Source organism: Pollicipes pollicipes, unplaced genomic scaffold (genome assembly GCF_011947565.3).
Source record: "Pollicipes pollicipes isolate AB1234 unplaced genomic scaffold, Ppol_2.1 Scaffold_4219;HRSCAF=4965_pilon_pilon_pilon, whole genome shotgun sequence".
Classification (NCBI taxonomy): Eukaryota; Metazoa; Arthropoda; class Thecostraca; order Pollicipedomorpha; family Pollicipedidae; genus Pollicipes; species Pollicipes pollicipes.
Window position 1 is genome coordinate 29,738,392 of NW_023596448.1, and position 27,667 is coordinate 29,766,058.

The following is a 27,667-nucleotide window of genomic DNA, read 5'->3' on the forward strand; positions in this document are numbered from 1 at the left end:
CCATTAGGTAGCAGCTTTCCCGAAAACCACCTTAAAATCTGTCTAGTCCCGATCTACCCCGTTCTATAGCGTCATGCGCCGTCTCGCACTGGCTGGTCTCGTTCTGTTCCGTCTGGTTCCGTCAGAATTTTCCTGGTTTTGTCTAGTCCCGGCTGATCTCGTTCTGTTCCGTCCGGTTCCGTCAGAATTCGCCTGGCTCCGTCTAGTCCCGGCTGGTCCCGTTCTGTCCCGTCCGGTTCCCTTCGACCACGTCTGGTGCCGCCTGATACTGTCTGATTACGTCCGTTCAGGTGTGGTCTCGTCTGGTGCCGTCCGGCTCGGTCCAGTCCACTCCCATCTGGTCCCACCTGGTCTCGTCCGGTTCCATCTGATCCGATCCCATCTCGTCTGTTTTCGCCCGGCGTGATCTGGTCCCGTCCCGTCCCCTTTGGTATCATCTGGTCCTGTCCGATCCCGCCCACTCCGCTCCCGTCCCATCTAGCCTCATCCAGTTCCATCTGTTTCTCCATGGCTAAAACTCAACATCATCGACATCCACTCATCCATTCATCATGCTCATCCTCCGCTCATACCCCACGTCAAATCCTTATGACCTTTCTATTTGAGATAATTTTGACTTCTAGCATTTTGCACTTCCATATTGACCTTTATCCCTGCCGAGGTTGTGCTTTCGGCTCGTTACGTGTCCACTTTGGTCTCCGTCGAAGTCTTGTCCTTTGGAGCTTCTCCTGTTCGTCTGCTATCCCTGTCGACTTGCATTTCTTTTGATTTTTGTGCTTCGACTTTTCCCAATTTGACCATTGTGCCTGTCGAGTTTCCTCACTTCCGACTTTTTTCATTCAGCCTTTTCCACTCGTCTATTTGTTCGGGAAAAGAGGCGGCCATTGCTGGAGCTTCGTAAACAGCTTCTTTTTTTTGGGGGGGGGGGGGGAGGGCGAGGCGAAACACATCTTCCAAATGGAGAGAAGTCTTACATTCCCACTGGGTCACATTTAAAATGCTTTTAACAAAAGGTTTGACGAGTTATTAGTGGCCCGGCTAAGCATGGGGGTCATCACCCCTCCGTCAACATGGTGACGAGGTGAATCCGAATTTGGCAAGGGTATGCAACAGTTTCCGATGGTCTCTTTTCCCTCAAGACCACCATGGATTTTAAGGGGCACCCACTACCTTTGCCATGAATGTGAGGTCAGGGAAAAAGTTGCTCTGACAGGGGTGGTGAGACTCAGTTGTTCAGAGCGTTGGCAAAATTTGGTGATGCGCTGGTCACTGGTCCGAATCTAATGAGATTGCTGGTGTTCCACTATTTCGCTGCTGAAATCCGCTAAAATCGTCGTTAACTGTTAAGATTGTCATAGGAGATTGCGGTATTAATGACCGCAGATTTTGCGTGCGTCTAATAACAAGCCAAACATTATTATCACTGTTTACTGATAAACAACACGCTATAATTGTATGCATTTGTTATTGTTCTCTGCTTGTGAGCCAATTGAATCCGTCTGAAATTTCTAGCGGTCTCGGACTGGAACGCTGGGTTTGTTCAAGTTTTTAAACCGTACTGGTATGTGTCTTGGCCTAAGGGCAACACTTAATATAATTTTGGAGACCATCCCGCAATGCTGACTTGAGTCCCCCGATCAGGGCTGGAGATCGCTCTCGGGAAGTGATGGGCCCCATGATCCTCCTGTTCGGTGTTGGTGGTCTCTGGCCGAAATGGAGGCCCACACTGTTCCGGGGGTCCCCAATCGATGCAAGAGGCCCCCTGACTGACACTTAAGGCCAAGGTCCGTGAAGCGGGAGGGCATCCTTAGTGTGACCTTCAGCCAAGGTCACATTAGGGTGGCTGAAGGACCTTTTCGGGTCCTTCAGCCACCCAGTCGGGCCCTTGATCTTTGGTACCGAGGGATCCTGCAGCCTTCTTAGGACCTCCCCAAACAAAGCCGCTGGCCGGCAAGGGGTCGACTACAACGGCTAGTCGACACATGACCCCCTGATAGGCATTGTGACCCCTGACCGACACAGGGGCCCAACCATTGTTTCAGCGACCCAGACCAATGCATGTCTTACCCCCGGCCTTGCTCCTGCGTGGGAAATAGAACCCTAAGGTTCAGACTGACAGGGAGCCAACTGTTTGGTGTTCGTGGTCTCCGGCCGACTCAGACACCCGCATCGTCTCAGGGGTCCTCAAAAGGTGCAAGAGAACCTTTGACTGATATTTCAGAACACGATCCTGCGAGTCACGATTCCTTATGTGACCTAAGACCAGTCCCTCAGGCCTTTATGTCCTCCAACCGGGACCTCGATCGTCGGTTCCGTTGGACCGCCCAGATCTGTCTTCGGGTCTCTCCGCACGCTTCCCTTGGTCGGCTCGGGGCCCTTTGCGAGCAAAGTACCCTTTGTTAGGCTCTGTGGGCCTCTGACAGATACGGGGGCCCCGACCATTGTAAATAGTTGGCCCCGGCTTTGTCGCTGCTTGGGAAGTGGTCTCTCAGGCCTATACCAACACAGAGCCGATTGTGTGGTACTGGTGTTGTCTCATCACCATGCAGGCCAATATCGAGTTAGAGGGTCTTCGATCGGAGCAAAGGGCCCTCTGACTGTCATCTGAGGGTCCGTCTCGCAAACCAGGACCCCTGAATAGGACTCCGACCAGCCCTTCGCGCCCTTAGACCTTCTAATCGGGCCCTTGATCGTCGGACCCGGCGGGCCCTCCAGGCTCTTCGAGCCTCCTCGAACATACGAGCGGGATGACGTGACATTTTTTATCCCAGCCCACGTGCATCAGCTAGTTGATGTCAGTAGCGCAGGCAGGAGAGGGAGGCAAAGGGGCACTAAGAAACTACCCCCGTCCCTAGGATTCCAAGGGCCGTTCGGGCCAATCGGAACCCACAATTAAGGGCCCGATTTGAGTGCCCGAAGGGCCCTAGAGGCCGGCCGGAGGTCGCACTCAGGGGCTCCGGCCCGCAGGGCCGGGCACTCAAATGCCAGCCGACTCCCTGCGGCGATTCTGCGACCTGACCCCCTGCGGTGATCACGGATGTTGTGTCCGTCAGGGCTCCTGCGTCAAGCCAGGATGCGCGGGGCGGCATCAGAAGGCCTCCCGCGTCAGGGAGCGGACCAATGCGATGTGATGTATCCATTCGGGGGCTTTCAGATCGGTAAGGGATCCCGCCCCGTGTCGCCATAATAGCAGCCGGAGGACACCTCGTGATGGGACAGATGTAGCGGCGGACCATGCCCCGGGTCAGTGTGCCGGACAGTCGCTCGCGGATCGTGTTGCGGGGATGAGCCTTGGAAGGAGTACGAAAGGTGCTGCTCGGGCGCGTGGGTTGAGTCTATCCCTGTCGGCGTTGCGTGCGGCAGCTCGCCGTTGTGTGTGGGGTGGTCCAGCCGACATGTGATCTCGAATAGAACAGAATGGCCTTCAGCCCTTTTGGCCCCAACGTTTGCACGAGAACGTTCATTTTTTTTCTTTGCAGAATCGACTAGTGAAACAAGCTTCATCAAAAGGTTTGAGCCTGCGCGCACACAATTTCGGGAGCAAGGACAGCAATGGCCTTGGTTGCAGTTTCCGTACAATCGAGCGGCGTTGGACATTGCAATTAACTCCAGACAGCGTAGGCCTTGCGCATAAGAACGACCATGGTAAAATAATGTTTTAAGATATCTTTCAAAAGCAATTGGCAGAGTTCAGACAAAATAGATGAGTAAGACTGCGTGAATCTTTTTTTGCAACTTTGAGGTTGTCCCGTGAACAGATTTGTAGTCACAGCAACACGAAAAACAGAGATTCTACGCTTACTCTTCCGGTTCCACCACCAGACTCCAGCGCCACTTCGCGGTGATGTAAAGGCGGAGTCGTTACTATCACCAATATAAAAATCGCACAGGCAAAATATACACCCGAACATCTTCTACATGTAAGACTTTACGTCCTAATGGGTTGAAAGGTACTTCTTCCAGATGTGTCATCATTTTCGTCCACCTGCTCGCCTTGACTTAGTGTTAGCCACGGGGCCGAGGCTGCGCGGCCTACGAAAACTGCAACGCTCGGCGTCGAGGCTCTAGATGTTAAGATATGCGGGCACGCGTGTTCAGAACTACGTTACATAAGTTGTGTTGCTTATCTATTCTGATTGAATATCGAATATTTCCAGACAAACAGGGCTTGGCCATGTTAGAACAAAGCAATGACCCATTTTTATCTTTGATCTGTATTCGCAGGGTCTTTGATATATCTGTACGGTCAAATACAAATTCTGACAAAGTTTATTAGTTCTGTCGGTTTCAAAAGAGTCTAATGGACCATTGCAAAATGAACAGTGCCGTCGATCAATTTCATGTAGTCGTTTAACGCATAATTTTTTTTCGGCTCATTGACTATAAACTTCATGCCAAATTGATTTGGCTGTAGTTTCCGGCTTTTTTGCAATCACACAAGGTAAAAATCGGAAATAACAGAGAAAAACATGCCTTCATGAACAAATAGGCCAAATCCGGGGATTTCTTCTTCAAGGAGGGGAGGGGGGGGGGGGGAAAGGGCTGCGTGACCTGCTTGGTGTGAATGAACAAAGTCCCGGGAATTAAATATTCTTACTTGGCCGTCAAGAAAGACATGAACTCGCTTTAGCCCGTTGTTAGCTGGCGGCAGTCAAGTTAAGTTTTACGGCATTATCCAATGAGCATGTTATTCGCCGATCGTGTTAAGCACTCCATTCCCGCGAGTGGGTTCTTCGGCGAACTCCTCTTTCCTAAGCCGCGATACCATTTCCTGTGAAGATATTACCAGCATTTTTGCAAACAAACATCGCGAGGCCATACCACGATATGTTAGTTTTGGTGACAGGTCGTCTTAAGGAACGCATGCGCATCGTCGCAACGGATTAACGCCATTTTCAATCTACTGGTGCATCGCGTGGGCAGTGAAGGCGCTAGATAGTAGCGCTCCCTGGGTCGGGCGGTTCGCGTCCGCAACTAACACTTTTCCGGATGGCCGAGAGGTGTCCCTGCCGTTCAGACCTGAGGTGCTCCTTCCTGACATTCCTGAGTCTGTATGGGCGGATCGTGGACAAGCCTGGCTCATTTTCATGCAGGCTGCAGGTGGGCTGGTATTTTGTCTTCATCTGGGACCCAGATGGACCGCTCGCACGCTACCATATTTGGAACAGGTGCATCAGACTTTTTTTGTGCTCGTTCATTGGATTTCTCTATATCATGTACAAATGAGTGCGTAACAAGGGAGAGCAGCACGGGCTCATGTAGGATGTGTGTGGCCACGTTAGGATCATGTCAACGTAGGCTGCAGATAGGCTAGTCCTTATGCTCAAGGTTGGACCCAGATGGACTGCCCATATGCTGATATCCTCTGCACTTGTGCATTAATTTTTGCACTTTGCCTTCCATAGTTGGATATTTTCTTATCGCTTACATGCTAGTTTGCAACAAGGGAGAGCGGCGTAGACTCAGATGCAAACGGGCCGCATGCTGGCAAGCTGACCATAGGCCAACATGAGATGCAGGCGGACTGGTGCTTAGGCCCCACCTGGGACCCAGATAGAATGCTCATATGCTACCATCTTGACTATATGCACAATAGTTTTCGTGCCGTGTGCTTCCTGGTTAGGTTTGACCATACCATGGACAACTGCGAGCGACAGCTAGCATGCATCCCGTCCGCGTGGGCTGCGAGTGGGCAAGCTGGACTCACTGCAACATTAATTCGAGGTGGGTCAGGGGAGTGTTCAAGGGTGTGAGGGACACTGAGCACGGCCCAGTCCCCTTGTCAAAATTTCATGTGCTTTTATATGCATGCGTTATATGCATGTGCCACTTACTGTGAAGACCAAAAACGGTAGGATGAAGTGAAGGGTGTGGAGGGGTTTCAAGTTGTTCCATATCGGTTTGATATCGTTAATCGTTCTCTATGACGGTGATAATTGACGTCTGATACCACGATAGCAAAACGGTGAATGCGTCTGCGCAATTTTGCCATCTGCGACCAAGCGGGCACGAGGAGGAGATCCAGGCTGCGCAGCGCCAACACTGCCGGTGTGCTGTGACGTAAGCGCTCTCGCCTGAACCGCGAAGGTCATTTATCTCTGTGGCTTGAGCGCCATTGGACAGGCCGAACGGTTCACGCATAACTGCATATTAACGCAGGTGAATCCCCGACTATTAATGGCAACGACGGGCGCTCCGACCCGGAAGCCAAGGACAAGGACAGCCTTGATAGGGACCACGGGTCCGGGTGGACAGGGGGTGGGCCTGTCGATGGCAGAAGGCATGGCCTTGGTCACGTGCTCGAGCAATGCTCCGCGTTGCTTGCTAGAACGCTTGAAAACGTGTGAGTCGTTCTCACTAGGGCACACCTATACTGCACCTTACACAGATCCGGCGCTGCCCCGTATTTGTATCCGCCGTCCGCGCTCTTCGAAATTTCTGGACCATTCTCCTAACTTTTTTCTTGGCCGCCGAACCCCTGCGTACTACACACAAGCACTGTGCAGTTTTCCGTGGGAGAAGGTGGATCTCCGATGAAGAAAAACGGCATAATCATGTTAACAACTACAACAAAACTGCAAACTGACTCAGCATCATCGAAAAAATGTGGCTATTCATAGTATAAAGGTGTTGTTTCTGGGGATAAATAATCAGTGACGTTACACGCTCGGGATGGAATGTATGGAACGCAATGCAGAGGCTCTCAAATGCAGAGGCAGGCTCTCAAATGCAGAGGCTCTCGTGTCTCGACTCCCGGCGGCGGGCGTGAAGACCTGCCCGCGCTGCCTGACGGCGGATAGGAGGGGATGGGGAGGGGAGGGGGGGGGGGGCACGAAGACGAGCGCCGTACCGCGCGCACGGCCGCACGCGGCGCTCGGCGGTCACGGCCGTGGCTCAATCAGTCTGCGACTGTAAACCACGCTATGACGACTTACTCTGCGTGACGTGAGTCCTGGGCTCGACCTGTGATATTATTTCCGGAGAAGATTTTTCACTGATATCGGCAGCCAACCGATGTATGGAAAAATGTGTTTCTCCTGTATGTTTTCTTGCACCGTAAATGACTTTTCATTAGAACTTGTGTTTGTGGTCGGCATTCGTTGGAATAAGCAGCAGCACGATGAGTATCCAAACTTAACTTAAAATTTAAAGCTTAAAACTTAGCTTAAAACTTGAATTCTGTGTGTGTGTGCACTCCCAACCTAACAACGTAACTCAAACAACCAATGGCGGCAAGCATCAGTGTGTGAGCATTGTGTGATCAGTTATCAAGCCGCTGTACACAGCCCACAGCCCAGGCTGCACACATCAATGTTCGGTGTTAGCACCGCATCGTGCATAATGTGAAAACCACTGCTATTGTTGGAGTCCGATCAAGCTTGGATGTATTGTGCACAATCCAGCGTGGCGAAAATATTTCTGAAGAATCAGGCGCGCTTCATCGGAATTACAAAAGGCCCAATGACAGCGACAAATAAGAGGCTTGAGCCGCTGCTTTTTATCTGGCCGCGGCGTCTTCCGGAGAATAACAACTGTTGGAAAGTCCGGCGCGCAGCCGGACGTGGCACGCTGACGTGCCGTTTGAAACAGCGGCTGGCATCCGGAAACTTGGACACGGAAGTAACGTAACAGGCTAGATGGTCTCCGACATCACGCAATATTGTATGAACTGTCCCGCCGTGAATCTCTGTCTCTGTCTCTGTCTCTGTCGCTGTCTCTGTCTCTTTGTCTCTTTCTCTTTTCCCTTTCTCTTTATCTCTTTCTCAATCTATATCTCCTTCTCTTTCTCTCTCTCTCTCTCTCTCTCTCTCTCTCTCTCTCTCTCTCTCTCTCTCTCTCTCTCTCTCTCTCTCTCTCTCTCTCTCTCTCTCTCTCTCTCTCTCTCTCTCTCTCTCTCTCTCTCTCTCTCTCTCTCTCTCTCTCTCTCTCTCTCTCTCTCCCTCTCTCTCTCTCTCTCTCTCTCTCTCTCTCTTTCTCTCTCTCTCCCCCCCCTCTCTCTCTCTCTCTCTCTCTCTCTCTCTCTCTCTCTCTTCCTTTTTCTGATTCTCTTTCTGTCTCTCCTTCTCTCTCTGCGGTTATATGCATGCTAAGCTGTAGTGATCGGAGATTGCGGTCCATTGACCACAAATAACCTGGAACTAAACAACGTGCCAAGGAATGTGAAATTCTAACAACCCTGCGGCGAAGGATCCAAATCGTCCAAGTTCCCTGGTGACAAAACGCAGACGATGACTGTATGTGCTGCAAGCAGAAGGATCGCTGTACTGGAAAGGTGCGTGCCCGATTATTAATGCTTTCTAAGTAAACTTGTCATGGGTTTGCCCGCTCGGTGTAAGCCAGGACACCAGGCGAGCCTTGAACCCTCTGTTATTTTAGAGAAACTAAGAAAAACCTGTTTGACGGTATCTTATTATAAAACAAAGGTCATGGGATATCTTTTGTTCTGGTCAAACTACTCGTATCCAACATCGGCACCAATTAATGGTGGGATGGTGGTCTACGTGACGTCAAATCTCTACTCCGAACAAGGGAACCTTGATTGGAACATTTAGACGACGCAGAGTGTGATTTTCTTCATAATTTGCTGTTCAGGGTCACGCCAGATACCACCAATAACGGATGCAAGGGATCATATATGCTCATTATAGTCGGGGAATCCCATGATATGCCCATGATAGTTGGTGGGGAATCACCTGCGTTGATATGCAGACACAAATCACCTGTTTGACCGGTCCAGCAGCGCGCAAGCCGCAGAGATAACTGACCTTCGCGGTTCAGGGACGCGCGTGTTCGTCACGCCTCATTGAGTTTTGGCGCTGTACAGCCTGGATCTCCTTTTCGGATCCGCTTGAGTGCAGTTGGCAAAACTGAGTAGACACATTCACCGCTCCGCTGTCGTGGTATCAGACATCATTTATCACCGTCATAGAGAACGATTAGTTGTATCAAACCGATATGGAACAACTTGAAACCCCTCCACACGCTTCACTTCATCCTACCGTTTTCGGTTTCCGCAGTAAGTGATACTTGCATATATCATATGCATATAAACGTACACCAAAATTTGATGACGGAGCTGGTCCGTGCTCAGCGTCCCCCGTCCCCTTGAACGCTTCCCTGACCCACCTCGAATTAATGTTGACGTGAGTCCAGCTTGTCCACGCGCAGTCCACGCGGAGATATATGCTAGCTGTCGCTCGTGACTGTATGAGCGTGATTTTCTTCGTAGTTTGCTGCTCAGGGTCAGGCCAGGTGACACCAATTACGGATGCAAGGGATCATCAGTATTTATTTCATGTATTTTTCACGCGTGTCTTAAATGGTTTACTGACACGGGGGCCTTAAGCAGAAGAAGTTAACGAATTAAGGTAAGCATCGACGTTCCACAAGAAGTAGATAACATGCGAGCGACGAATATCTTGTGGAAAAATATTAGAGAAATAATGATTTAAAAATATTGAAAGAGCAAAGAACGAAAGGAATAAATATCTTGGACAAATTGGTTGGATGGGAAAATGTGGACAAGACAGATATTGACGGGAAAAAATGTTAGATTGACGGCGATTAACGAATAAGGCAGCAACGGGTCAATGTCGACAAAGTACAGATCAACATCGACAATGCAACAGATCAATAACGACAAAGAAGCATATCAATATCGGCGAGGCTAATACCGGAACGTTGAATGATTAGCTGGCAAAAGCGCTGCCCTTTTATATTGGCTTGGGACATAGATTAAAGTCTAGTTTAAAATTGGCTGGATATCAAACCTTAACTGTCGTTATTATTGTGGCCAGCGGGATCAGTGTCGAGTCATGAAAAAAAGTTCGCCCTTCGAACTATCGCCAGGAATGTGACTGAAGGGTGAGAGCAGGTGAGTGCTCGCTGGTGATATATCGGATATGGGCTTAATGTGGTTGTTCGCACCCCACCATAATCCGCCGCCAGACCATGGAGCAGATCATGGATCCTTCGCCGCAAGATCATGGGGTGCAGAAAGGTCAACAGAACCCGAGACGTCCACGGTATTGGGTGCGGGGCGCTGAAGGGTACAGGGTGCGGGGTGCCGAAGGTTCCTGACTGGTCGTTTGTGGTGTTACCCAACCTTACCTCGCCAGTCTAACCAAGCATTACCCAATATAACGTAACCCAGCCCAAGCTGGCCTAATGTAACGTAATCTAGCCTGACCATCAGCGTATGATCTAACCTAGCCCAGGTTAACCTAACCAAAACTTAACCGAACCTAACCTGGTCAGACGAACCTAATTCAACGAAATGTGGTGACTAGTGTATCCAACGGATTCTTTGCATTGATCGTTCATTTGCCACGCGTAAGTTTGTGCTTGATCTAGTTCAGATTCAGAATCATATCAGGCATTCCCCAATCTTCAATGAATGAAGCTTGATTTGAATCCCTGGCCTCCGACATGGTTATATAAGCGATTTGACTCGATTCTTGTTCGAATTAATCTTGATGCTTGTGCGCGTGCGTGTGCGTATGCGTATATATATATATATATATATATATATATATATATATATATATATATATATATATATATATTTTGTTTGATATATGAGGCACTTTGCTGGTAATATTGGCAAGTTCAAAGTCTCATAACATTTCTGTTCTTTTTAGTATAAACCACTTTTAACCCACAACCATCACCACGTCTAGTCAGGGAGGTGCAAACATGTTTTTTTTGTGTGTAATCTTCATGTAACTAGTTTTTCACCTTCCTTGGCAGGGAGGAACGCGTCTTTGCGACTTCGGTCTCCTCATATTGCTGTTGACCTCTGCCGTCGCTGGACAGAAAGGCACTCCTGCCCAATCCTGTATAGGTGATCGTTTAGCCTAAAAAACATAGCAGAAAGAAACTTATGCTGATCGCAAGTGACCCCAAAAGCAAAAAACAAGAAGAAAAAAGCAAGAAGAAAAACTGCGTTGAGCAACGCACCGATCATGGTACCTAATTCCCATCCATTCGACAAATGCATGCAGTTGCTTGCGGTTCAAGGTTACCCAGCCATGGATAATCCTTTTTTTGTCAATAGTAAGACGAACGACACAGCGGTATTTTGTGACGCCAATATAAGCAGCGCAGTTACGAAACACACCGAAATATTTTTTTCTGTAGCAACTTCATGTGAAACACAAAAATGAATGACATCGCTGTTCGATATATTCTATAACTATATATCACAAATTACAACATCAGTCAAAACATACAAAGTCCTTAGAAGGCCTCCGTTAAAATTTCAAACATCGGGGAAAACTAGAGTTACGATGAAAACGACATTGGAAAGCTCTTGTCAAACTGTATCGCATACGTGCGATTTAAAATGATAAATACGGCCTTTGATAACTTAAACCAATTCATGGGAATTACATTACCTTTAATTTTTTATTCATTCTAGACTCCTCATATTCCAAGAACTAAGCATGCCAAGCCAATGAGGAAAATAGCGATTAAAGGGGATGAAAACCTCTGTCGGATCAGAACTAGAAGACATTGACAGGTGTGACCTTTCATATGTCACGCCAGGTCGAAAGAACAGGAATGGCTTTGCACAAGCCCGTTCACTTATATAGTAAATTAAATAAGCGACGTCAACACGTAGATCAACGGGAGGAATACTTTTCAAAACTGCTAGACGTATACCTAGTGCTTAAACATAGTTTAAACATAAGTGCTTAAAATGCATGGGCTTTATCAAATCAAGTCTGATTAAAAATGATCAAAGTTTTACCTAGCCTGACCTCCGATGACTTTGGATAAAGCTTAGAAACATGCCAGAAATCCTCATTGGATGGCATTTACTGCGAGAAACTATCACTATCTGTCAATTTCAGCGAATCGTCGCCGACATTATCTCGAGAACAAGGCTGCAGGTTATGTATCAGGGATAGCGGTCTGCAAAATGAGTTAGGAGGCTGAAAGTTGGAGTTGACGCATTTTACCCAAAACAGTGCGCCAACAAACGAGTTTCTCTCCGGAATTGACACATTTTTAAGGTTTGGGCGAGGGGGGGGGGCTGAAGCCCAAGTTTTAGAGGCTCAAGTCCTCCTAAGCGAATGGGCAACTACGCGAACGTCACGAATCATCCCGGTGAGAGGCATCAGCATTGTACTAAATATATGAAAGTGATCTAAACGCAATGTCAGTACCACACCCAGCACCGCGTGCAGCTTATTCCAAAAAAATGTCGGGAGCTCTTTGATGCCCTTTCGAAGGCAAATGTCTTACTGAAAACGCATTTAAAAAGTTTTGAGGGACAGGTCGCCACTTATGACCCTACGAAAGCATGCATATGTGCATATAAGCTTTCTCAGAAACGTAGAAATACTTTTGTCAGGTGTGAATTTCGGCTGAGTGAACGCTACAATTTTTCTTTAACCTTGCGTGACAAGATAACAAAACCGGAATATATGTGCACTGCGCGACTATGTCTCAGCCACTGACCTTTCCCAATATGTATCAATAAAGTTAGGATGGTAGTGTCATCGGTTCAGGTCGCTCGCGCCTTCAACCATCAACAACTCTTGATTGATCGACACTCTGAACACGGCCTAAAGCCCCAAAATTCATCAGCAGCTTTTTCAATTTCTTTCTGCATCTAGTCTTCCGGTCCAAATTTAAAAGTTTAAGAACAGTTACGTTTATATGTGGAAGTTTGTGCTTAGGTGTTGGTTCTGAATTCACTCTTAAAAATGTAGCCGTGTTTTAAACGTGCTACGACACTTCGTTCAACGAACACAATTTCCTTCCTAAGATCTGTATTTCTTTCGCACGTCCCCCCCCCCCCCCCCACCCGCTGTTTCACATCAAATCTACCCGAGTAATCCGTTTTTAGTAGTCGCATCACAGCCCGGCGCGCGTCGCGTCAGCGGTGGCGCGGCGGCGCGCGCGAGCCCGGCGGGGCCGCGCCCGGCCTGACCAGTTCGCGTGCCTCGGCCGCCGGACGGCCCGCCGCCGGCCGGCTGTTTGCCGGCAGAGCGCGGACGTCCCTGGTGAGCGAGCTGGCCGCCGCCGGCGCAGGAGAGACCGGCCTTCCCCACGCGCCTGCCGCCGTCCGCTGCGCGTATAAAACAATGCCGGCCGGACGCCAGGTCACAAGCAGTCCACAGCACGGAACGAAGAGTCGAGCAGGTACTCACAAGGTAGGTCAGCCGCCCCGAGTCCTGCAGGTCAGCTGGCGTGCCGAGCACTGGCTGCGGCAAGATAATGTTTCGCGAATTGATTCGCAGGCAAGTCTTTGCTAATGTCTCGCTTTTTAGAATTCACATTTTCTACCATTGCCAGATATGGTGACGCGCTATGGCGCTCCAAAGCGGCCACGCCCGCTACAGTTACCACAGCTTTCACCGATGGAGCGGCGAGGCTGCCGCTCCGTCGGTCTGCAGCCGAGCCCAGCCCGGCCCAGCGCAGCGTCGGCCCAGGCGTGTCGGGCCGGTGGTGTAACCGCTGCACCGACGCCCACAGGTCGCCATGAAGACTGTCGCCGTGCTGCTGCTCCTCTGCGTCGCCGCCTTGGCGGGACCCGCACCCAGCTGGTTCTACAACCGGGGCGGCCAGGCCAGCGGCGGCGCCAACGCCAACGTGGTGTCGGCCACGCAGAACGGGTTTGGCGGCTCGTCGGCTATCAACTCGGTCAGCGCCGAAGCTTACGTGAGTTCGAGAAGGGCTGTGCCGTCACATATCGCACAGAGATCGACTCCGTCTGTTGGAAACCTTTTTCGCGCGGATGTCAGACCGCACATTCGCGGCTACCGCTGCACATTAGGCGGCCACTGATGCGAACACGTCAAGCAGTGTCAGGTGTCAGTGCCAGATGTCAGATGTCAAGCAGTCCACCAGCAGCCGTCTGACGCTGACCCATCTCTCCCCAGGGCTCCACCAGCGGCGGCGGCTCCAGCTACAGCTCCGGCAGCGCCTCCCTCACGTCAGGCTCCGGCATCTTCGGCGGCTTCTCCAACGCCAACACCAACGCCCAGTCCAACCAGTTCACACGGCGCCGGTACTTTGGATAAGAGCCGCTGGCTGTTACCGCGTCGAGCAAGCTTGATGCCATACGGAGCGCGGTTGTCTTGTCGTTATATGTGCCATGTCGGGGGCAAGGCTGCGGCAGAGGCTATATGCAGGTGCAATGAAACTCGTCGATTGAGTGAGCCAAGTTATCATGGCTGGTGTTATTTCTTCCGCTGACTCGGAACAGCTGGCACAAATGATCAGCGTTCGTATTACTGTGCAGCGCAGATTTGTTGTGTCTGCGTGTACTCGTTCGAGATGTTACATGCCTGATCATGCACATCGCAGCATCTTCGAAAATCAGCTCTATCGACAAATACATCACACATCAGTAAACGAGAGGCATGTTTTCCGATCAGAAATCGAGACGAACGAATGCAATATTTCACTGCTGGTATAACGCATATGCGTGAAAACTTTTGGGCAGCATTAACCATAACATTAAACACCGGCGGATTCCTCTGCTCCCCGCACATTCATCTGAGCAGAACGTCTTGTTCCCACCCCGAACGGACAACTCAGCACCACCTCAGCACTTTGGCTGGTGTTACCCAGACATCCTAGCGCGCCGGTAAACGGCGGAACGATGAGTTCCCGGTGCTTAACAGGGTCACAACACGGCCGCCACATGACGGCTCCTCTGCTCTACCGCTTGCCGGAAACTGGAGGAATGCCTCACACCGCGAATGCGGCGCGAAGTGTATGATATACTCATAGGTCACCACCGCAAATGCGGCGCGAAGTATATGATATACTCGTAGGTCACCACCGCAAATGCGGCGTGAAGCGTATGATATACTCATTGGTCACCACCGTAAATGCGAAGTGAACCCATACGTGTTTTGTAAGTTGCGAAAAATCATCGGCTTTTTGCATTGCATTATGCTTTTATTTTCCTCTTATTTTTTAGGTTTCCATGACGGGTATGAGGATGACATATGCTATGTTACATTATGTACGATATTATTACGGGGATATGTCACTACATTATACACACATGTATGTCTATAAATATACATATATATATATATATATGTATGTATATATGTACATATAAATATATGTGTATTATATATACACGTATATGCTACACATATAAGCGGAGCAAGCAGCAAAGAAATGAATGATTCGCGCATTCCAAAAATCGGTCTGTTTAAGAGTTTAAGTCTCAGCAAATAATTACATGGGCAAGTACTCACTAGAAACTGCAAGTTTGGATCTAAGTCACAAGCCTGGGATCGTTCCGTAACTATCTATTTCTCATGCACAGTGGCATATTTAACCGCAAGTTTTCACCACCCTGTCAGCGATGAAAAACTCGATCCACAATTGAAGTTTACGGCCAATATCTGACACCCTGAAGAGTGTTCACTTGTTCGAGGGTGCCTCAGACAGAGCCACACTTCACTTGCATTCAACAAACGAGTCGGAAATAAACAACCTTGACATTCAGCCAAGTGACATGAAGAAAGAGACGCAGGTGCGTTGTTTTGAAGAACAGGATGACTTGCACACCACCGAACTGAACATTGCGCTCCGCAGTTTAAATAGAATCAGAAGTGACAAATTTTTTACTTAACATGCAATCACATGTGTTTGAAGCAATTGCCTTGAAATGATGGTAAGTCGCAACAAGAATAGTTATCACTAGCCAGCTGGTGTCAATGGAACACGAGGCCCAGCCATCCAGTCAGGAACGTTTGTCCAATTCTCGGGCAGGCTGCGTTTGGCATCCGGAACATAACACGAACTTTATCTTTTGCATACAAATTTTAAATGATGCATTCAGGCCGAACACGCTGCATGTATACGACGCATTTAACCTGTCTGCATACGTTGGTACCTACTTTGTTAGTAGATGCAAGGCAATAGCCTCATAAAATAAGGTAGGGTTTCGGGCTGAACAGAGAAAGTCGGCTAAGGTCAACTCCTAGATGCATAAAAAGCGGTGGGTTTTCCCGCATCGTTCTACTGGCTTCTCAGAATTGAAAGATGTAGTATTAACTTGGATAAGAAGCTAACCGATTCGGGAGCGATGTCCCTGCAGGGGCTGATGCTTAGGTAAAAGGTTTAAACAGGCTTAGGTTTAGGCAACGGCGGGAGAGAGCGGGAGTCCTGCTCCCACCACCGCCCCCACCTCACCGAGGATCTCGAAGACTGAACAAGCTAAAGCCGTAAAGAAAACGATGTCGGGAAGCTTTCGTCAACCTTCATTACAAACGCGGCGTTGAAGAAAGGAATACATATTGTCTTGGAAAATGGTGCATGTGATCAACCCAACCGGAATGACAATCGCACTTCTTTGCTTCTGTTGCACAAAAACTAAACATTGAGACGGGCCCAAAGATATTTGCTGCATAGGAGATTGTCAGTATCTTGCCAAAACAATGTCAAAACTTTACGTAACGTAATAACAAAAGCGGCTTCCTAGGCTAACCACTAGTGGTAGCATATTTCAATTAAAGCTACTCCATGCATGAGGAGATAGAGCATAAGATCGCAGTACCAGCAGACCGTCATATCCAACGCTGCTGTAAACACACGGTTTCAAGTAGTTTTCTTCCACGAACAAATCGATCAATCTGCTAACACATACCATTGAGTCGTGCTTTTGGGCCAGGGGATGTCATATTATAGGTGCAGGTCACATTAGATAGGTCACATTAGAGATGGAAGTCATTGCCAAACACCAGGTTTAAAAGACCATTGACTCCTTGCCCCAATTTTTATATGAGATGGATATAATGCCAGTGACTTCCATCGTCAACTATTTAAACAAGTATTTAGGACGGTGCAAACATGTCCAGAGACGCAACTTTTGGTCAAAATAGCTTTGCTGGCAATCGTTAACGACCTCCAGTTATCCAACAAAATTCAGCAATGCATCATTGTGATGTGGCGATTACCGGGGAAGTGCTATCGAGCTGTCCAACAGTAGACAGTGAGCAAATACCCAGGCTTGACTTTATACCCATCGAGTGTCATAGCAGCGTATGAGTTTCACCAACGACTACTCTTGGTTGACCGCGGTCAACCAATGGCTCTGTGCCTGATGCGATCGCGGCCGTGTTGGTCACCTCATATCACTTGCGGGCGAAGCTGATAAAAAACACTGTGTTCTGGCCGCTGTAGGCGCGTATCCCATTACGTGAAAATTGCAACAGCTTCCCACCAGGCTTGAATAAAACAAGCGACCATGGAATCCATCTAAGTTTGCGTCCTTCGTCCAGGCCCATGGCCATTCACGTCACTCGGTGCGTTATCGGTGCTTTCAACACCGCATGGAGACAAGCATTTCATTCTCGCTTTTATCGTTTTTTAATTTTTTGTTTTTCATTTCAACTCTTTTCCCCTGCACGCTTTGGATTCAGCCTACTTCTGGTCTTTTTCCGCTTTTCTCCTCTCTACGTTAAGGATTTCCTTCTGTCGAGAGAAGTCATACACATCTCTCCTCGCCTCTGATCCCTCAGAGATATTCATTCAAGAGTAGACACTTACGGGCCGCTCCCAACAAACCCTGCGCTCCTGTTCTGCACCGACGGCAGCAAACATGGCACAACGTGCCCAGCGCGTCTTGACGAGTCTTCTTGCCCTGATCATGTTTGGCGTCGTTGCTTTTACGTGTTGGTAGCTTTGGTCGACTGAGTTTTACTTGAGGCAAGGAAAACCTGGAGTATGCCCGCCCCTGCCCGATTGTTTTTAAAGACTTGATCCGAATTTCCAAATCGGTTGGATTTTTGGGGATTATTGCCCACAGTAAGCGGTGCTTGTGATCCGAGCTCTGAATCAATCACGCGATATTTGGCTGTTATTACCCGGTTGACTTACACAGCACAGCCAAACCCGCAGAATTCGATGGACTTCAAGGTAGCGACAGATGACTGTGCGGTGCAAGACGTTGTGGATTACGTGTTTAGAGCTCCTCCCCGGATCACTCCGTGCTCCACGTCTATCCGGAATGGAAATCCTCCCGGACCACTCCGAACTCCACGTCTACCAGGTATTGAGGTCCTCCCCGGACCACTCCGTACTCCACGCGTATCCGGTATTGAGGTCCTCCCCGGACCACGCCGTGCTCCACGTCTATCCAGTCTACAGATCCTCCCCGGACCACGCCGTGCTCCACGTCTATCCAGTCTGGAGATCCTCCCCGGACCACGCCGTGCTCCACGTCTATCCAGTCTGGAGATCCTCCCCGGACCACGCCGTGCTCCACGTCTATCCAGTCTGGAGATCCTCCCGCACCACTCATCGCTCCACGCCATGGCTCGTGAAATCGTCAAAAACAAACATAAAGCAGAGAAAAGGCACAGAAAATGACCGATCTCCTAACACATCAGGAGTCGTGACCACGACGGACAACCGAACGTGACGAAGACGGCGCGCGATATTTCCGGTTTTTCTAGTTTTTTTTTCTTCTCGGTAACCAAACTTCAGCTTTCTCGTTTGACTAGTAACAAAACAGCAAAGCAAACGAGCCTGCGCGCTACATCACACAAGAAGCCTGCTCCTTTCGCGTCCGCCCAGCTGCCGTGCACGAGGTCAGCCAGCGCTGAGCCGCGACCGCACTAACAGCCCACTTGGAGGTCAGCCAGGGGTCAACGAACTGGACCCCGGTCTCGTCCCGGTCGAGGGTCAGGGAAGCGGAATTCGGGCGGCTTCTGCGGCCCACACCCCGCGCGGCCGCCGGCGCCGCACTGGGAAACTCCCAGGAGGCGGCCGCTCGTAAAACGAACCGAGCGAGCCGGGCGCCGCCAGCGGTCCAAATCCGGCCCCGCCCCCGGCAGCGGCTCCGGGAATTCCCAGGCGTCGGCCGCTCATGTCGGACCAGTATAAAGCTGGCGATTGAGGAAGGTCAGCAAGCTCTACGCAGTCAGCTGCCCGCGCGGACGAGTACGCTCTGCTTGCTCAGGTATTGTTGCCAGGCTATTTTTCGCTTGTTTTCCGCGTTATGGAACCGACAGGTCGAATGTTTCATCTTTAGGTTTTTAAAGGACCATGTGTGATTAAATAGTTTGATGGCACACACCGTGTCTAACAACACACCGATCATTATCGCTGTTGGCTTAAACTGGACATCTTATACGACCGTGAAAGAATGCTGTTGCTGTTGACGTGATTGCCGCAGTTTGAGCAGCAGCAACAGATTAAAAATTTGCGCACGAAAGGGGGCTGACCATTTGAGCCTGTTTTCAAGACTAGCTTTTCTGATCTGGTCTTCATTGTGCGCCTACTTCAACACCTGTCTGCCGTGACTCTAAGACGTAATTCAGTGCATCCGTTATACCTACAGCCTTGGTCCGTAAACTGTCGAGTTGTTTGTGGCTGGGGCTTTGGGATAACTCGGTCTTATTAGCTCCGTTGAGTTTTCATAACAATCATTCCCCATATTCGCACCTCTTTCCTCCTTGCAAACGTGAGCTCGGTGGTGGAAGCCTCTGCCAGCATCTCCACGTTATTCACTCGCACCCTTGGCCGTCCGGCTTCCCGAAGCGTGGTGGTATAATCGCACCGCTTGCCTTCGAGAGTCACACCCATGTATCGTAAATCTCAAGTCCCACGCTCATAGATCATCGGTTTGCCCAGCCTCCGCGCTCTATTCTTTCACACGAGAGCTGAGCCTATCGCTGCGTCCACGTGACGACGGTGTCAGACTCTGACTCAGACCCTCAGAGACTCAGACTCTGAGTCACCGACAGACTCAGACTCTCAGACTCCCGCCTCGGATCACCTCCTGAGCGAGCGGACCGTCGGCAGGACCAAACCAAGCCATGAAGACAGCCACGATTCTGCTGTGTCTGGTGGCGGTAGCCGCCGGCGTGCCCGTGCCGGCCTGGTGGAACCAGCGCGGCGGCAGCGCCAGCGGCGGTGCCAACGCCAACGTCGTGTCCGGCTTCACCTCCGGCAACCAGGGCAGCAGCCGCATCACCTCCGTCGGAGCCAGCGCCGGGGTGAGTGCAGCACCGTCACGGTCTCGCGCCGTGCTGATCGTGCGGCGTCGTCAGTGTGGGCGGTGCCCTCACCACGCTCGCGTAGAACACGCACCGATTGGGTCCCTGAGGAAAATCCGTAGGGGATTTTTTACTCAGCGGTAGAGTAATCTGGTAGCGTATCTTTTCAATGAATATAATAATGGATCGGAAGGGCACAATGACCTGTGACGTAACCGTTGGGTCAAAAAAATGTTAGATCGGGATTCTGTGTTGCTACTGGTGTTGCTGGTGTTACTGGTGTTACTGGCGTTTCCGTCTTGTTGTGCAGGTGTTGATTTCTAAAATCGCCTGGGGCTGGTGGAACAAATCTGGCCTTACCTGTTCTCGCCTCCTGATTGCCCCCAAAATTTCGCTCGTGTTGATTTGCTCCCCAGGTATCAAGATTGAGCTTAAAGACAAATAATCGGCTCTAAAGCTATTTTGCTGTTGACGGCTGACTTCGTGTTTGAAGCCGACGTGTTAGGGACAATGATGCTGTCTGATGATACTGGAATAGATAGTGATGCGTTTCGGGCCTAGCGCGGTTCGGACTCTTGCTGCGTTTCATTGGCCCAATATTCTGTTTTGCTTGTATGCATTGAGTATGGGATGGGGGGGGGGGAGGTCAGGCCCCCAAAGTATGCTAAGTGGCTCCCCATGAACTGGCCGGCTAATGCATGACGTTGCCTGGCATCTTTTGATACTTGCTGTCAGCAATCGATGCCGGCGACATAAACCGACCCGCAAGGTCGTTCACAGGTCAGTTAGCCGACCCGCAAGGTTGTTCAAATCAGTTGACCGGCGACAACTGGAGCTCTCCCTGTTCTAAGCCTGACCTGTCTGACCTGTCTGACCTGCAGGGTTCGGCCAGCAACGGTGGATCCAGCTACAACCGCGGGTCGGCCAGCCAGTCTTCCAGCTCGGGCTTCTTCGGCAACTCGCAGAGGGCCGACACCAGCGCGCAGTCTAACCAGTACACCAACAACAGATACAGCTACAACAGATTCGGCTAGACCGCCGGAGCTGGAGCTGTTCTGCTCGGGGCTGCTACATCGTCCGGTGCATAGCTCCACTAGGAGAGGATGGTTATCTCCAATGTCCACCGATTTACCTTTGCGATGGGCATTTCGGTTGGTTCATCATTGCTTCGCCGGCCACGGGGCAGTAAGACGGTGGTCCACTGAACCCAGTTCTGCTCAGGGTTGCTCTCACAAAGCCTGTGTTGTTGTATGTTACCGTTAATCTCAGGCGGCGTGTGGGGCCGACTCGGCCCAATACACCAGATGGAACAGTGAGCGGCGTGATGATCACCCGCCGCGAGGCTGAGCGATGGGGGAGACCGGTGCCAGGCGGCGGAGGAGACTGGTGCCAGACGGAGGGGGAGATCGAGGCCGGGCGGTGGGGGAGACCGGTGCCAGGCGGAGGGGGAGACCGGTGTCAGATGGCGGGGGAGACCGGTGCCAGACGGAGGGGAGATCGAGGCTGGACGGCGGGGGAGACCGGAGCCGGGCGGCGGGGAGACCGGAACCAGGCAGCGAAGACCGACGCATGCACTGAAAGAGCGTCTACCAATTAAGAAGAAAGTCACTATTCAAGTGAAATGAAAACGACAGAATTAGCAAGCAAAGATGTGCCAATTCCTACCCGTACTAAACAGATAGATGAATCTAGCTTTTCAGATTTACAAAATTTGGGATATATTGACACAACATCGTCTTCTTTTATGTATTTTTTCTTCTCGCACGCATGCTTGATTGAAAACGATTGATTCCGCACTACTTACATTTTTGATAAATTGTTGGAAGTCCCAGGCTTCTAACTTTGCAATGTCGTAAACGTAAAATAATGTTTGCACACAAAATCAATTACAGATTCGTGTTAATCTTCATATTATCAAGTTTCAAGGTGATATCTCACCCTCCGAAAAAATATAACTGGCACAAGTGATAAGTTTTGAGCTGTTAAGGAACGAAAGTTGTACATCGCTATCTTTTTAGCATATTGGAGCACGGTAAAGACAAATATTCTTATGGCTATGATGTATATGCGGAAACGCAATATATATATATATATATATATATATATATATACATATAATACAACGAAGGGCCAGACGCCCGGACCGGCCGTGAGTTCCGCTGCCGAGCTGACCCGTGCTCTAGAGCCGGGACGAGCGGACTGCAGCTCGGGTCACGTGACCCTGCCCGGTGGCCTCGGTCGTGCCATCCAGTCAGGCCAGAGGTGCGCCCAGCCACACACACACAAACATGCGCACAAACCGGCACATATCACGATTCCCCCTATACAAAAAACAACCTTTGCCTCAGCCTCTCCAACGGTTCTGCCACCCGGCCATCACTTGCGCACTGAGGCCGCAAGACATTCGGTACGGTCTCCGCAGCCTTCGGTAGTGACACCGGGTCAAAGCCGAACCCTGGACCGCGCAAATCTGCTGCTACGGACAAGCCTGTAAATGGATCATTTTGCACGGTCACGGGCTCAGGGACGATCGCCAAGGTCTGGAGCGGGCCCTGGGAGGGCTCCCGCGCCTCGTCCGCCAGCAGCTGGTCCAAACATGTGCGTCTGGTTTTGCTGTCTAAGCAGACCTCGTGGACCAGCCGGTCAACACGTGCAACCACGGTCGCTTAGCGTCACTTGATTGAAGAACCCGGTCACGGGTCTCTCAGCAGTACCCGATCACCTGGCGGTACTCGTGGTACCGCCAGGTGGCGATCACGGTGGCGAATTCTCGTGAGTACGAATCCCTTCGGAGCCCTTCGTCTGCAGGGATACAGAGGGATTGAGAAGTGAAAGCTCGGTGCAAGATAACCTCCCAAGCATCAGCTCCCAGAGGTCATGCACAAGGTCACTCTGTGCCGGCCAGAAGCCGAGGCACGACCAAGACCCGGTGCGCATTCTCACCCTGCCTCCTCAAAAACGATTGGAATGTCTTGACACTCGATTCAGCTTGCCCGCTGTAAGCTGGATGATACGGCGGTATAAAGCGATGAAAAATACTTCGAGACTGCAAATGTTTGTTGAATCCCTCGGGCGTGAAAGGTGGACCATTGCCGGACACATGAGTCCTGGGAAATCCATGCGCGGCCGGTATCTTGGGTAGATCCTGTACGGTTTTGCAGCTGGTGATCTTCACATTTCCTCTATCTCCGGGCATTCTGAAAACACGTCCACGAGCACCAAGTAAATTTTACCTTAATGGGACGCAAAATCCACATGACCTCTCTTCTGTGGGCCCGAGGGATATACCCATCGATGCACAGTGGGTGTAGGAGGGATCTGAGCGTGGTTTTGACACCGGGAGCACTGCTTACAATTTTTGCAATGTGCGTGTCCAAACGAGGCCGCCACAAAAACCCGCGTGCCAAACATTCTATTTTGCGTAGATCCATGTACCCCTCATGCCATTCTCATAGAAACAGATCTCTGAATTTGCCTGGTATAACCCTTTTTTCACCCATCTGCAGGCATCCGTCGGCTTCTGTCTGTCAGAGTTTCCTTACATCTGAGGCACGGCTGCACTGGAACCTGTTCAACCTTCCCTGGCCAAGCATCTGACCTGACGCAGCCCAGCACGGCACCTAGGGCGGCTCCTTTTCGAAACCCCGGCAGTGTTCTCGGCTGTGGCTGGCAGCATGATGTCCTCTCTGACCGCCTAGATCTGCCCTTCATCGTCATCCACCGCGCTGCGCACCCGTCAGTCTCCGGTCCTCGCCGTCGGAAGCGCCGGCAGCCGACTAAGGACATCTGCCGGCACATTCTGCAACCCGGGCACAAAAATGCTATTTGATAATATGAGAGTCCAACGTTCAAGACGCGTAGCAGCGACGGTCGTCTCTGCCAGCCACCTACGCACATCATGCCGACCTAGCCGCGTACACAAACGTGCACAGAGACCAGCACATACAACAGGTTACTTGTATGTGTGTGAAATGTATCGGTGATGGAAACAAAACAGCACAATGAAAGGTAGTCGCAGCCACATCAACGGTAGGCATCATCCAAAACCTAAAAAACCCAATTTTGTGATATAATCTGGCTGTTTGTTGAGGACTGGGCTGAACTCATTGATACAATATGTATGTATGCATGCATGTATGCATGCATGTATGTATCTATTCATCTATATATATATATATATATATATATATATATATATATATATATATATATACTGTCCAAAAACTTGGTCCCGTTTTCTATCATTGCATTCCCGCAATGTTGTCCATCAGCTGCCGTGTCAATGTCCTGATCTGCCCCCCCTGTCGCATGTGCCCCAGGGGTGCCCCGTCCTCACAGTGCATTGCCAGGCGTCGTGAGAGTGTCGCCACGGTTACACCAATTCAGTGTATAAAACGAAGTTTACAGCCTTCGAGATTGCATTCGAATTGACACACCACACAGGAGCACTTCACTTTGTCAGGTTAACCAGACTGCTTCTCATAAAAAGTTCCAGATTTTTTAGTTGCAATAATATATGGCAAGGTCTACTCCGTGGTCTTTCTGGATTTTCATACATCGAGAGATGATCCGCAGCATGGAAGTTTTGTTTTATTTGTAGGCAGATGTCATTTCTTGTGATAGAACAGTCGGATGGTTCATTGTTTGTATGAATATATATATACTATATATATATATATATATATATATATATATATATATATATATATATGTATATATGACAAGGCTCATTGACAACGAATCAATTTATTTTATTTGCTTTATTCTTTTGCTCTATTCTCTACTGCTTTATTCTTACTAATCGAGGCGTTCTTGTTGCTCTGTGTTCGTTGTAAAGATATCGTCGATATAACAACGATACATTTCAAGTTTTACGTCTATATCTCGTAGCATGATGGCTTATATGTCCATCCAGAAATAAGAAAATAAGGCCCAAGAGCGGAGCCCATCGCAACACTTCCAGTTTGGCCATGCATTCGCCGATTAGGCCCGTTAAAAAGAACTTCCAGTGTGCAGGCTTTTAACAATTTTTCAGGAAGGCATCGTTAGCTTTTAAGAGCAGGAGTTTTGGAATAGTTGTACACACGGTCGAGGATGATGGACATGGGTGATGATGGACATATACCTGTCAGTCATCATCCATATTTATATGTGTAACTACTCGGCTTCCGTTCAGCTCTGTCCAGTTAGTGTAATACCAGTATAATAGAAATAATAACTTCTTGTCGTCCGTAAAGCAGAATATTTTGTGCTGAACAGCCTTCATCTTAAATCTATTCGCCACTTTGACGTTGGCGTGTAAGCTAACCGCATAGCTGAAGGAGTATCATATGAATTAGTTAAGGCTTGCTCTGACCAGACGGATAAAGACCCTTTGAGTGCAGCTCTAGCACTTGATAATCGAATTTTAAGGAAGCCATTCCACCGAGGAGTTCATCATTTTGCTTGCACTGCTATTCTCCGACCGAGAAAAGGCCATGAGGAAGCCCAACAACACCACGAAACAAAACTTGGGCACCTTCGAGAGACATTGTAAACAGCGCAACACACTTGTAGCAGCAGCGGCAGCATCAGGGGTGGCAGGAGTACCAGCATCAGCAAGAGCACCAGCAAGACCAGCAGCAGAAGCAGCGGAAAAAACGAAAAAACGGGAAGGACATCAAATGGGAGGAGAAGCAGAATAAACAAAGGCAGCACCACCAGCAGCACCACCAGCAAAGGCACGACTGATGCACGTTGAAAGTACACGTTAGAAGTTTGATGAAATGGATCTGCTAAATGGAAGACCGAAATCTGATGGAAAACTAGCAGCAGCTGCTCGTGACCCCAGTGGGCATACAGGCTCCCGACTGTCGGTATAAGGTACTGTGCCTCGCTGTCCACGCCGTCACAAACAATGCCACCACCGATCGGCTCCGAATATGAGACGTAAACAATTGGCACGTTAACAATTTTAAATAGCGTCGCATATAAATGACACAATGTTGTATGCACCCAGCATCGGTGCACTACAGTCGGGATCATACCAGACACGGCAAGATGGAAACCCCATGCTTGGAATGTCGTTGTTTTACTTTATTTTTTTTTGTCAACGCTGCCAAAAATCCTCTAATACGAATATAATTATCCACTACGATGGACACCCTTGCTGAGAAGGCGCCCATCCTGTCCCCAGGATTGGCACTAAATACCTGGCAATGTCGCGAGCTTAAAAACTCTTTCTGTTAGTCCTGTGTGCTAAAAAACACGATGACATAAAGATGTCCGGCCAACAAAGAGCCACACGGGCTCGTCGGGGTCGGCCTACCTCAAATTTAGTTGTGTGTTCTTTGGAATCACTTGCGCAATGCATAAGGCTTTTGCTTGCACATGCTCGCATTAACGTTCTTGTGCTTCTTCGGAAGCAGCGATAAAGTTTAGAAATGCGCATCATTTTAGCTGCCTATCAACGGACTCATGACCGGCAGTTCAGTGCACCATTTGTCATTGCAGTTTATTGCTGGTGCTTGAAACGGTTGATTTGCGACTGAACCGCTGGAATCAGTTCATGCCGTGCGGCGCTATATTGATCACGACGTCACTGCAACTTGTCTTTTCCTATGCTTCAGACGTAACTTTAATCGTAACAGCGATTTTTCTAGAATGGCTGTAAAAATTGCTACATGGACTTTTAAACACGACCCAGGCCATCTGGGTGCAAAACTGACCCACAAAGCACTATGCTAAGTTAGTCCATCTACACTGGCCACTGTTAAGCCTTACTCCAAGAGACACCAGCGGCCGAGTGCGGCTCAGCCCGTCCAACGTACTGTTCCTGCACATTTCACCCCATCTAATGCACCGTTTCTCATGCAATCTCTCCCGCATTGACGTTGCCACACCTAATTGGCTATTCACAGCCACGTGTGCGTACCTGTCGTTGCTGAGGGCACGCCAGTCAATACGACTTTCACCGGTTGAATGTCGCCGGTAACGAAAGCAGCGCCTAAATGAAAGTCGTGAGGTCTATTTAGAACTAGTTCCGGGTCTCTCGCGCTATGTAGTGTCCACTGTTCTTTCCCCATACATTCTTCTTTCTTTCTTCCCACAAGGCCTCATTTATCCAGGGCATGTATGCACACGTATACCAGCCACGAGTGGGTTTGAGTGTCCCCCCCCCCCCCCTAACTGGACCCCCGTCCGAGCATCCACATCTACCCCAAAGAGAGTCCCTTGTGCGGACTTGGGGTAAGTCACGCAAACATTGGACGGCAGAGGATAACTGAATAGCCAATTTTGAGGCATAAAAAGGAGGAGAAGAAACCACCAAGGTCGCTGGTGTGCAGCGGTTCAAAGTTAAAACATGTTTTCCAACAATTCTTGGGGAGGCTTGCGAGCAAACGCAACAACGATTGTCGGAGGAAGTCGTACACATTTTAGATGTTTTATTATTCTTTGTTTAAAATAAGCGTCACGAATGTTGTAATGCCCATTTTATGGAGCATCAGCGACCGCATTGACCATCATAGCGCCCTTGTGCCATGGGATAACTGGGATTTGAAACCGGCCCCTCACGTGTTAGTCCGACGCGCTTATCACTTGACCTTTGACCCCACTTTACAGATCGATGGATGATTTCTCAGGCAACTCGCCAATTAAAAAGGATGAAACCCAGTTGTACTAAAATTGATTTAATTGTAAAGGTC

The 27,667-nt window shown here is 49.6% G+C and overlaps 2 protein-coding genes across 2 annotated transcripts; both read left to right on the forward strand.

Moving 5' to 3' along the window:
- The first annotated feature begins 13,051 nt into the window (after positions 1-13,051).
- Positions 13,052-14,370, forward strand: LOC119095310 (uncharacterized). The gene is made up of 3 exons (XM_037218160.1): positions 13,052-13,163; positions 13,486-13,671; positions 13,893-14,370. The coding sequence occupies exons 1-3, from the start codon at positions 13,095-13,097 to the stop codon at positions 14,031-14,033; spliced, it is 396 nt and encodes a 131-aa protein (XP_037074055.1). The 5' UTR covers positions 13,052-13,094; the 3' UTR covers positions 14,034-14,370.
- Positions 14,371-18,824: 4,454 nt separating this feature from the next.
- On the forward strand, positions 18,825-21,298 carry LOC119095312 (dermokine-like). The gene is made up of 3 exons (XM_037218162.1): positions 18,825-18,943; positions 19,789-19,982; positions 20,864-21,298. The coding sequence occupies exons 2-3, from the start codon at positions 19,803-19,805 to the stop codon at positions 21,014-21,016; spliced, it is 333 nt and encodes a 110-aa protein (XP_037074057.1). The 5' UTR covers positions 18,825-18,943; positions 19,789-19,802; the 3' UTR covers positions 21,017-21,298.
- Positions 21,299-27,667: the final 6,369 nt, after the last annotated feature.

Excerpts from the sequence above, each read along its gene's own strand:
- LOC119095310 (XM_037218160.1), top strand. The coding sequence starts at position 13,095 with ATGCCGGCCGGACGCCAGGTCACAAGCAGTCCACAGCACGGAACGAAG. Across the intron at positions 13,164-13,485 it reads GTCGAGCAGGTACTCACAAG|GTCGCCATGAAGACTGTCGC; the intron begins GTAGGTCAGCCG and ends CGACGCCCACAG. Across the intron at positions 13,672-13,892 it reads CGGTCAGCGCCGAAGCTTAC|GGCTCCACCAGCGGCGGCGG; the intron begins GTGAGTTCGAGA and ends ATCTCTCCCCAG.
- LOC119095312 (XM_037218162.1), top strand. The coding sequence starts at position 19,803 with ATGAAGACAGCCACGATTCTGCTGTGTCTGGTGGCGGTAGCCGCCGGC. Across the intron at positions 19,983-20,863 it reads CCGTCGGAGCCAGCGCCGGG|GGTTCGGCCAGCAACGGTGG; the intron begins GTGAGTGCAGCA and ends TCTGACCTGCAG.